Source organism: Gadus chalcogrammus, chromosome 16 (genome assembly GCF_026213295.1).
Source record: "Gadus chalcogrammus isolate NIFS_2021 chromosome 16, NIFS_Gcha_1.0, whole genome shotgun sequence".
Lineage (NCBI taxonomy): Eukaryota > Metazoa > Chordata > Actinopteri > Gadiformes > Gadidae > Gadus > Gadus chalcogrammus.
This window is the reverse complement of record NC_079427.1, coordinates 11223602-11236101: the sequence shown is the minus strand read 5'-3', so window position 1 is coordinate 11236101 and position 12500 is coordinate 11223602. Positions and strand designations below refer to the sequence as shown.

General features: G+C 49.6%; 1 protein-coding gene across 1 annotated transcript in view; it reads left to right on the top strand.

The window, feature by feature from the left end:
* Positions 1-12500, top strand: part of LOC130405609 (roundabout homolog 2-like) — a 52589-nt gene that overhangs the window by 2166 nt on the left and 37923 nt on the right. The window contains exon 2 of the mRNA XM_056610786.1: positions 5728-6054. Coding sequence (XP_056466761.1) covers positions 5728-6054 — 327 coding nt within the window. The remainder of the gene's footprint in view (positions 1-5727; positions 6055-12500) is intronic.

The window sequence follows — 12500 nt, the reverse complement described above, 5'->3', positions numbered from 1 at the left end:
AATCCACCAGCACCGAGCCCCCTGCTAACCTGGCGCCGGAACACGCCAGCGGCCGCGGTCATGTGACCGGCTGTCGACGACCATCTTCTTCAGGGTGATGACATCACTGAAATAAATGGGTGAAGGGTGGGGGGGGGAAACAAGCGAGGCGGGCTGACAAAGGGAGAGCACGCACTCTGCCAAATCCAATTCAATCTAAACTTTATGTTGATATATAGATCAAGAGCCCCCTGGCACATCAAGCCCGTCCTTCAGAGACCGGGAACGACGTCCACCGGGGGAAGGTTTTCCGGCCCTCTTTTAATTATGCAAATGAACCGGGGAGATGGGAAGTGAAATCCCGAAGGACCGGGAGGACTTGTGTTGTGTTTAACCCCCGTTCACCTGCTTCTGAGAGCGGTGTGGATGAGCCCGCGCGTCTGGATCATACCGCACAGAGCAGAGTGTGTTCAGAGTTCATCGTGAGCTGTCAGGGTTGGAGTTGGAGAGCTTTAATGGATCACTGAGGGGGTTCAGCAGAAACCCTCTCAGAGAGTATACGCCGGCCCCCTCTCCTCTCCGTTCTGTTGTTCTCACTCACGCAGCCTGACAGGACCACACATCCCGCCCCCGCAGGGCAACTGACACGGGGTTAATATTTGTAAAATATTAATTAATCACCATCACCACCTCCCCGCCCCACATTATGTAACAGTTGCCGGCAGCACATACATACACCAAATATAGCCCCGAATCAACTGGAGTGTAAATACGTGATCTTTATATTGCCCGTTAGCCCCCGTCATGCTAACTCCCTCCAGTGGTTAATAAGGCTGAAGTATGTGAGGCGGCCATGGGCAAACATGTGGGAGTTTGCAATTAGGGCCAATGTATTAGCTTGTCCGTCAGGGCTTCATGTTTTCCCCTAATAGGCTTCTTTCAATGTCTCGGTTCGCTTCCTTGCTTGCTTGCGCAAATATAAAATTTTCTCTGTATGTAAATGTGAATTTCCTTAATACATCAGACGCAATTATCTTAATTGATGTGGTAGGTGCTCATTCCTGCACATGCAGCAGGCTCTCCCTGTGTATAGTATTTTGTTCAATGATTTCAGCCTTACGTTCAGTGAAAACCGTTATTAGCCAGTCTCTCCGAGAGCCCTGTTGGATGGAGCGGACATGTTGGTTTATATTCATTAGTGGTAACGGAACAACATGTACATATGATGATTTAAACTATGGTTGAAGGCTTTGCTGTTGTTTGTCGTTCTCGGCTGCCTTATATACAACACCGCCCCCGCCACACATTCAAAACCACATTCCCAAAGTCATAGTTGTTGGATGAAAAACAACCCGTGCACAAGCAGACAAACCCACGCAGACACACACACACAGGCATGCACACACACACACACACACACACACACACACACACACACACACACACACACACACACACACACACACACACACACACACACACACACACACACACACACACACACACACACACACACACACACACACACACACACACACAGACACATAGATGTATACACACACACAGACACACACACACACACAAAGACACACAGAAACACCCACACACCCACACACACACACACACACACACACACACACACACACACACACACACACACACACACACACACACACACACACACACACACACACACACACACACACACACACACACACACACACACACGCATGCACGCACACACACTATACGCCTCAAGGTCCTGCTTCAATATCAGAGATAACACTAAGCTGAAGCTCAATTTCTTAACAATTGTGTTCAACCATATCCTTTCAGGTGCGATGACATTTCGGAATTCGAGAAGCAGGCAGTCAATTAAATACTGAATAAACGCACTCTGCAGTCCATTTGAGAACTTTCTCCGGCGTGTGTGTCGTTTGACTTTAACTTGCAGCACTTGTCATTCAGCAATTCCAATATTTAAAACGAAATAGTTGTCAGGCCCAAAAATGTCACAGTTTCATCCAGATCATTCAAGCTAATAAACAACCCTTAAGCAAAGGTCTTTGCTCTCTCCTCTTGAGTGCACAGTTTCTTATTTAAGAGGTTTTTATTAAATGGCGTTGTGAGTGTAATGGCCCGTGATTAATCTCTGAGCGGAGACACACTCTTATGGAGGAGCAATCTCAAGCTACACCTTGTCGTCTTTGTCAAAACAAACATGGCTGACAGGGTGTTTTTTTCTTCTTCTTCTTCTTCTTCTTCTTCTCTCTGCGGTTATACGTCCAAGAGCGGCATCGCAATCATCCTGTCATGAATCAAACATGACCCTGAATATACATCAAAGCCTCCTCGGGCAGCGAGGGAGAGCGCTTGATGCCCAAGGTGGCGTGGAATCATCCGGTGATTGCAGAGTTGTCGTTTGGTCGTGCGGGTTGTTTTCGTCTACGGACCCCCCCTCCCCCCCCCCCCCCCTCCTCCTGCCGCCAGGGCTCGAAGCTGTTTTTCCTTTCCTTTATTGCTGTCTGACGAAGCAATTATGCTGCTCCCTAACTGACAAGTAACACATTTGGTAGTTTAGGGATCACTTTGTGTTTTTTTTTTTTACGATAGATTACTTCGGTAGCCGTTAGCTGTCCGAGTCCCCAACCGGGCAGTTTGGCAGTTGCTCTTGAGGCTCGTGAAAGCGTTGGAAGATGTGCTGGCATTCCGATTTTATCTAATGGTAGAGGTTATCCGCCTCACAATGGATATTGTCCATTCGGTGCAGAGGAATAAAGAAATCACTGCTTGAATGTCCTAATTAGTAGAAGTACAAAGAATCCGAATGGCAGATGAGAAGCAGGATGGTGCAATGATGAAACAGCATTTAGTCCTTTAGTACTTCATCGAACAATGAAATGGGACAATGAAATGGGACAACGCCATCTGAGCTGTAGACCATAGAAACAGAATGTGTGAAACTAGGGCGGCCTTAGATACCAGAATGATGGGGTGATCTGATATTTCGGTATTGCCAGCGCATGTGAAATGTTTAATAAACCCTTCTCTCAGAGTATCAATAGGGCAACATTTAGAGTTAACATCTCAAAGGTATTCAAGGGAAGTTGGAATACTTTAGAGAACCACTATGTCTTCTTCTCCTTCCTCTTCGACTTTGCCTTCCTCCTCAACGTCACGTCCCTCCTGAGGTGCATGTAGTCAAATGTCAGGTCTTATCCCGGCCGCGGTCTCCATTACGGGATAACACCGCCACCGCCAAATGTCAGAGTTTAAAGGAAAAGGTGGCGCGCCACATATAAAAGGACACGGCATTTGAATTTGGTTTTCCGCTTACAAAGTGTTGTGTCTTGCCGCACTGGTTTCCAACAGTGCCGGGTTCCAGAAGTGTTGCAGACAGGCCAGTGTCTTAGTGATGACTCTGCTCTCAGAGTGAGGGTTTACCGCAGGCCGGCGGCCATGTTGCTCATGTTCCTCTATGATGCTGATCAAGTCAGCCCACATTAGATTAAATGCACATCAGAAATCTGCTTACAACCAAAAGTGAGGATTTAGCCCGCTGCCTCAGTTTGTTGTTTAATGCAGTGCAGCTGCATTTTTCAGCATTGCATTGCATACCATTAGCCTGCCACAGCCGACTGGGCCACCCATCACAACTGAGGATTTGCTCGACTTTTGAGTAGTCAAGATTATATCCGGAGATAAAGCCTCGGTCGGCACTGTAAACAATTATGCCCCGCGCGTCTGGGGATAATATCAAAAAATACCATCTGGCAATATGATTTTGTTCTTTTCAAAAATCGGTGGGTTCCCTCGACCTGAAAGTGAAAGCAGACAGCCCCTTGAATTATTTATCGGATAACTGTTGCACGTTGTTCCTCGCGCAGTTCTTCCGTTTTGCTCTAAAAGCCCGGGCCTCCAGGATTGAAGTCATCGTCTTCACCCTGACAACCCGGGAGGAAGTAATGGATCCCGCGAGACACGGGGAGAGAGACATGGAGAAGGAGTGAGAACGAGAGAGAAAGGCATGGTATAATCAGAGAGAGAGTGAGTGAGAAAGAGAAAGAGGGACGTGGTGTAGTCAGAAGGAGAGAGAGAGGGAGAGAGGAAGAGAGAGAGTGAGTGAGAACATGGTGAGATAGACAGAGAAAAGGTATTCAGAGAGAGAAAGAGAGTGAGAGAATGAGAGCGAGACAAAGTTTAGTCAGAGAGAGAGTGAATGATTGGAACAAGAGACAGATATAGGAGAGCGTTACAGAGAGAGAGAGAGAAAGCGTTTGAGTGTGAGAGAGAGAGAGAGAGAGAGAAAGAGAGAGAGAGAGAGAGAGAGAGAGAGAGAGAGAGAGAGAGAGAGAGAGAGAGAGAGAGAGAGAGAGAGAGGGGGGATTTTGGAGTTATCCTTACCTCCCCTCTCTCACTCAGTAATGTGGGTATTCCCTGTCCCTAAACGTACAGGTCACTGATTTCTCTGTCAATCTCATCCTCTCATCTCTACATCCTCTCATTCTCTCATCCTCTTATTCCCTGAGCCTCTCAACCACTCATTCCCTCACCCTCTCACACAATCACCCTCTCACCCTCCCCGCATCTCATCTTCTCATACTCTGCTTCCCACCTTGCATATTCATACCATCCCTCACCGTGCAGACATGCTGAATGATAGATGCGTTGTCCATTAGCCGTTCTTGTAAGGGCTGTGTCTGCCACTGCTTGACAAGAAGCATGCCTCGCATTGGGTCAGATAGAGTACCACACAGACAGCTAAGTAGAGTCTTTGGTCCTTATTGAAAAAGACAGATGGCTACTCTGGAGGGAGAACGTCTAATTCAATGACCTAAAGACCGCGCTCCACGCATGTGTAACACAGCTGATGACATGCTCCCCGGAACATAGGATCAACATGAAAATAAGTATGAATGAACGTCATGAAGCTTCGCCCAAGACAAAATGGAAATAAAAGGGGCATTATGTACTGCCTTCTCTCTATTCATAGATGAGTCACTTGTTTGTATCCTTACCCTGAATTCAAACACAGGTTGTGAATACACACACACGTCATGAATGCACACACACAGGTCGTGAACACACGCACACACATCATGAATAGACCCATCTCATGAACACACACACTTACGTCATGAACACACACACATGTTATGGTTATACACATGTCATGGATACACACATGTCATGAAAACACACACATCATGGACACACACACGTCTTGATCACACACACACGTCATAACCACACACGTCATGAGCACACATATACGTCATATCCACACACGTCATGAACACACAAACACAGGCACACGTCATGAATACACACACATGTCATGAACACACACAAACACGTCATGAACACACACACACACACACACTCACACACACCTCATGAACACACACACACACACGTCATAACTGCACACATCATAAACACACACACACACACACACACACACATGTCATGAATACACGCACGCATCATGAATACACACACACAACATAAACAAACACACACACACGTCACGAACACGCTCAAACGTCATGAACCCACACACACACACGTCATGAATACACGCACACATCATGATTACACACACACGTCATAAACACACACACGTCAAGGACACACTCACACGTCATGAACAAACATACACACATACACACACACGTCACAAACACACTCACACGTGATGAACACACACGCACGCCAGTGATGATAACTTTCTACCCCTGCCCCCAGGGTCCAGGTCCCGCTTCGAGGACTCGCCGCCCCGCATCGTGGAGAACCCCTCGGACCTGGTGGTCTCCAAGGGCGAGCCCGCCACCCTGAACTGCAAGGCGGAGGGCCGTCCGGGGCCCCTGATCGAGTGGTACAAGGACGGGGAGCGCGTGGAGACGGACCGCGACGACCCGCGCTCCCACCGCATGCTGCTGCCCAGCGGCTCGCTCTTCTTCCTGCGCATCGTGCACGGCCGCCGCAGCAAGCCCGACGAGGGCGTGTACACCTGCGTGGCACGCAACCACCTGGGGGAGGCCATCAGCCGCAACGCCTCGCTGGAGGTCGCAAGTAAGTGAGGCTTCTTCGGGTTGCCGGGCCTGTGGACGCGTGTTTCAATTCAGTTCAAATTTGTTTGTGTAGCCCTTAATCACAGGCACAGTCTCAAAGGGTTTAACGGACCATATGTTTATGATGCCCCCCTGACCCTGGCCCCCCAGAGGGGCAAGAAGAAAAAACTCCCTTGATCAGCAAGGAAGAGATCTTGATAGGAACGCAGAGTGGGGGATCCCTCCTTCCAGGGGTGGTAGTGCAATGGGTGCCATAATTGACATGCTTAACAATTATTTGCAGAAGGCGAAGTGAATAGTGGGGAATAGGGCTATTCCCCACTATTCACGGAGCCTGAGGTGAATAATTGTTTTAATACACGTGAACACTCCAAAAATAAACAAGATAACAGTTTTTGCCGGGATTCATTTGTTTTTATTAGCGGTTTATTTGTTTCTATTAGCGTGACGAGACAACCGTCACGCATGCTCAAACAATATCCCGAGTTTGAGATCTCAATCATGGGATATTGCCAAATACCTGGAGATAGCAAACCAAGGAAGTTCACATAATATACTAAATACATATATACAGGAGGATAAACATTTTAATCAGTTATGGGGTGCTGGCCATTTTTCTTTACCCTTGATGTGGAGCTGGGCAATGGGAAGGTGCGGGAGGAGGTTGTTGAAACCGTCAGACCGTTATATACAGAGTCAGATCATATGAAGGTGTAGCTGTGATGTGTTGAGAAAGGGCTGTGTGTGTGTTTGGGGTGTTTGTGTGGAAAGGTGTGTATGTGTGTGTGTGTGTGTGTGTGTGTGTGTGTGTGTGTGTGTGTGTGTGTGTGTGTGTGTGTGTGTGTGTGTGTGTGTGTGTGTGTGTGTGTGTGTGTGTGTGTGTGTGTGTGTGTGTGTGTTGGTTTGTGGCTGTGTGTGTGTGTGTGTGTGTGTGTGTGTGTGTGTGTGTGTGTGTGTGTGTGTGTGTGTGTGTGTGTGTGTGTGTGTGTGTGTGTGTGGGGGGGGGGGGGGGGTTGTATGTGTGTGTGTGTGTCTATGTGTATGTGTGTTAGTGTGTATGTTTGGGGCGCGTGTATGTGTGTCTGTTCATATGTTGAGTGTGTGTAAGTGTGTTTGTGTGTGTGAGTTTTGCTCTGTATGTCTATACCAGTGTGTTATGATCATATCCGTTTCTATTTAATGTTTTAAAGACGGTGCTCCTCATATTTTATCCACGATTACACCGTCTCCTTAATTGCTAGGGTGAGCATCGGAGGAAGTCATAACGTGACGGGAGAGGATCCTATAGCGAACTCAAGCACATCGTCCCCATAATGAAGCTATTTAACTCAACATCCTCCTCCCTATTCTCTGTATAGCGCTGGAGGCAGTGTCCTCTCTGAGCCTGCTCGCTGTCAGGTCTCCCGGCATCTCCCGTCTCTGGCTTTAAGAAATGGATCAGTGGTCGTCTTGACTAGTGGGGAGGGGGAACATCCTTTCAGAGGGGGGAGGTCGATGTGTCCTTGTTCACGTCACCAAACGACCAGTCCGGTCTTATCTCCCTCCGCCGTATACTGCGCCTCAACACCCCCCCCCCAACAGGCCCCTCACCACCACCCCCCCCACAGCCTCCCCCCCCCTCTTCACCGCGGGCGCCCAGGGCCGTGCTGACCTCATCTCCGAGCCCGCGTCCCAAAAATAGAAGCTGACTCTCCCCGCCGTGGTTCGTTATATCCATCCGGAGCCGTAAGCGAGCGTGCCTAATGTGCGTACGGCGAGGCTGGGTGCAGGACGCAGCGACAGGCCGTGGTGTCCACCACGGGGCCGCTGGAAGGCGGGAGAGTGTCCCGGTAATGAGCCGGGCTCGGCGGCAGCGGCGGCGGTGAAGATTACGGCCGCGCGCAGGTGACTCACCTGCAGGCGCCGGGAGAGCGGCGTGGATAATGAGGAGATGGAGAGCGGGGGAGGGGGAGAGGGGGAGAGGGGGAGGGGGTGAAGGGGGCGTGGGGTGGGGGGGTGGGGGCGTCCTAATCTCCACACCCCAGGCAGGTGGAACCATATGCTAAGACAGTGAGGTGGTGGTCTCAGGATCCCCCCCCCCCCCCATGTGGGAGATTGTGCCGACAGGGAGGTATTTAGTGACCCAATTGTTTCTGTCTGGGAGTTGGGGGGGCAATCTGCGCTGGTGGTCTCATGAAATGTTGATGTTGTATGTGTCAGCACGTATGGGTGGGATGAGTGTCCGTGTGTGTGTGTGTGTGTGTGTGTGTGTGTGTGTGTGTGTGTGTGTGTGTGTGTGTGTGTGTGTGTGTGTGTGTGTGTGTGTGTGTGTGTGTGTGTGTGTGTGTGTGTGTGTGTAAACAACAGGTGGGAGAAGAAGAGGAGGAGGTAGGGTCTTTAAAGGCTGACTGGGCGTTAATCAACGTGTGTGTGTGTGTGTGTGTGTGTGTGTGTGTGTGTGTGTGTGTGTGTGTGTGTGTGTGTGTGTGTGTGTGCGTGTGCGCGTGCGCGTGCGCGTGCGCGCGTGCGCGTGTGCGCGTGCGCGTGTGTGTGTGTGTGTGTGTGTGTGCGTGTATGTGTGATTGTGTATGGCTTGGACCACAGTGAAGAAGGCAGTTCTGCTGACAATGTGAGAGTGTCCTCTCTCTCTCTCTCTCTCTCTCTCTCTCTCTCTCTCTCTCTCTCTCTCTCTCTCTCTCTCTCTCTCTCTCTCTCTCTCTCTCTCTCCCTCTCTGTCTGAGCTGCTGTCACTCTCCCTCGCCCCCCAGGGCTCTTGCATAGGGTCCACGTGTCAGTATTAGAGAGGATATACACATCTTGATGACAACACCCCCAGCCCGCGAGGTCCCCGTTGTGTGAGCCCTTGTGTGGGCCGTTCTCATTATGATTGCAGGGTCTGATGTTAAATATAGATACATTCATTCATATGTATCTTTCATGAGGCTCTGTGTGCACCGCACACTGTATGCCGGCTTATCCTCCTCTGAAACATATAATATTCATAATTTGTTTGACTGCCAGCCAACCGATCCAGAATACAGCACAATGGGAGAGGGATTAGGAGTTATGTATTACATTATTATTCGTCTTACATTATAATATTATCATAACGTATATCATATATTACAGTGGTATATTACGGAGCTGGGAGATATTTGCCTGTTGGGAGGAGGAGATACATCCGTGCGCTCTGGCAGCAGGATTAAAACAAAGTAGGACGAATAAAGTAAAACTTGCTTAAAAGGCTTTGTAGCCAGATGTTCCTGGGCCTCCTGATGAAGGATTAGGAAGGGAGCCCGGGTCTGTCTCCTGCTCCAGCGCCTCCCATCAGTGGTCATACAGGGGGAAGTATCACTGGCAGCAGACAGCAGCAGCGCATGGACTGTGCTTTAATGGGGTATGGGAATGCGTGTACACACATCCCCGGGGCTGTAGTGTGGTGTGGTGTCTCCAGTCTGAGGCTCCTCGCCCCGAACAGACGGCCCGACTGTCAGCAGCACGGGGGTGCTGTCTCAGCCCCGCCTGCTACGACATACGCCGAATATTCATTCACTGTCGAACCCCTACCTGCTCCAACATATGCTGAATACTGATTCACTGTCGAACCCCTACCTGCCTGACATACGCTGAATACTTATTCACTGTCTAACCCCTACCTGCCTGACATACGCTGAATACTGATTCACTGGCTAACCCCTACCTGCTTTGACATATGTTGAATATTCATTCACTGTCTAACCCCTACCTGCTCCAAAATACGCTGAATACTGATTCACTGTCTAACCCCTACCTGCTCTGACACATGTTGAATATTCATACACTGTCTAACACCTATCTGCTCCAACATATGCTGAATACTGATTCACTGTCTAACCCCTACCTGCTCTGACACATGTTGAATATTCATACAGTGTCTAGCACCTACCTGCTCCAACATACCCTGAACACTGATACATTCACTATACACCCCTAGAAATCCCTGTAACTGCAATCACTGTCTAACCCCTACCTGCTCCTCAATACACTTTATCAGTATTCGCTGTCTTACCCACATACTCCTCAATACACTTTATCATTGATCACTGTCCAACCCCTACCTGCTTCTCAATACCCTCTATCAGTATTCACTGTCCAACCCCTACCTGCCCCTCAAAACAATTGATCAGTATTCAGTGTCTAACCCCTACCCGCTCCTCAATATACTTGATCAGTATTCACTTACTAACCAACCTGCTCCTTAATACACTTTATCTGTATTCACTGTCCAATCCCCTACCTTCTCCAAAAATACACTTTATCATTATTCACGGTCTAACCCCTACCTGCTCCTTAATACACTTTATCTGTATTCACTGTCCAATCCCCTACCTTCTCCAAAAATACACTTTATCATTATTCACGGTCTAACCCCTACCTGCTCCTTAATACACTTTATCTGTATTCACTGTCCAACCCCTCCCTGCTCCTCAATCCACTGTATTCAATATCTAACTCCTCAAAAAACCTTCAACTGTATTGACTGAGAGTCACTTTAGATAAAAGCCTCTCCGCCACTGGTGAATATGATTACAGTGATTTGATCAGGTTTGATTCTACGCTACGATTGAATCCCAACGACTGAGGGAGTCCGCGAAAGACATCATCCCCGTTCTCCCGTCCGTCCTCCGTTGACACATTTGGGACGGGGGGGATTAGCGCCCTCTCCGTGCCACTGCAGCCTCCACTAGCCCCGGCAGGGCGGTATTATGGCTGCAGGCTTAGCCCACCTCACTAATGGGTTTAGTGCCACTGCCCAATAAGAGACAAAAGAACAATGGTCTCCGAGCCCAGATATCCACCGTTATCCGCGCCGTCTGTCCAGAAACACGATAAGCTGGGTGCTTCTGCGTGTGCTCCTGTGCTTGTGTGTGTGTGTGTGTGTGTGTGTGTGTGTGTGTGTGTGTGTGTGTGTGTGTGTGTGTGTGTGTGTGTGTGTGTGTGTGTGTGTGTGCACTCCACGCACACACCTGTCGTGACGTTGAGGTGTCTGGCGTTGGGGCTGTGTTGGTGACACGCTTCACTGCGTCTGACATCATCGGAGTGCAGTTCCCCAGAGATGTACGTGTGTTTTATTGTACTCTTTTAGAAGGGGCCGCTGGGACCGGCAGACGCATTCCTATGCAATGGCTGCTAGTGTTTATACTCCCCCACATTTAGGGAGAGGGAATACCCACTGAGAGGCTGTACATCAAACTCAAATACCTCTCTCTCTCTCTCTCCCTCTCTCTCTCCCTCCATCCCTCCCTCTCTCCCTCCATCCCTCCCTCCCTCCCTCTCTCTCTCTCTCTCTCTCTCTCTCTCTCTCTCTCTCTCTCCCTCTCTCTCTCTCTCTCTCTCTCTCTCTCTCTCTCTCTCTCTCTCTCTCTCTCTCTCTCTCTCTCTCTCTCTCTCTCTCTCTCTCGCCCCCTGTTCTTAAATAAAAACACCAGCAGATGGCCTTTCCGCAGTCCTTAAGCCCTGCTCTGCTGAGTGCTACACAGGCAGATAAATGTCACTTAAAATCCAGTGATGAATATGAAATCCTTTAATCTGAATATCTCTCAAATATTCAACCTATGAAAATGAATGTGACCGCCGTCTGCGACAGAGTGTACCATTACATAAATAATAATAATAATAATAATACAGACTCCAAAGCCATCAGGATGGGTCATTAAGCCTTACTTTGGCACTATTCAAGGTCCACAACAGACGCGGGAGGGAGGGAGGGGAGGGAGGGAGGAAGGGAGAGAGGGAGGGATGGAGGGAGGTAGGGAGGCAGGATGAGAGGGAGGGGGGAGTGAGGGAGAGAGGGAGAGACGGAGGAAGGAGGGCAGAGAGGGGAAAGGGAGGTAGGGAGACAGGGAGGGAGACAGACAGAGAGGGAGGGAGGGAGAGGGTGGGAGGGAGGCAGGAAGGGAGGGAGACAGAGAGGCAGGGAGAGAGGGTTGGTAGGGAGAGAGGTAGGGATGAAGGGAGGAACGGAGGGAGGGAAGCAGCTAGGGAGGCAGGGAGGGAGACAGGAAAGGGAGTGAGGGAGCAGTGTGTCTCCATGGACGAGCAGCGGAACGACTGGGCGTCTGACCCCACTCCCAGCAGGCGGGGGGGCGGCCGCTCAGAGCACCGTGAGCAGCCGAGGACTCGGTGTCTTCACCCCCCGCCGTGTCGGGGCTAAGTGAAACCGGGGTGAAAGCAGGGACACTTGGCCTCTCCGAGGAGGACGCCTTTATTTGAATATATATTTAAATGAGGAGGAGGTCCTTTTTATGTATCCAATTATCTATAATAGACATATAAAGGGAGGATCTCCATCCATGTCGATGGATGCCTCCCACCGTGGCCGACTTTAGCGTTTAAGTGACAGCTTATAAAGGCGGGTGAGGTCGAGGCTGCCTTCCACCGTGGCAGGCTTCAGTGTCTAAGTGAGGGGGATTGCATTAAGTTGAGCTT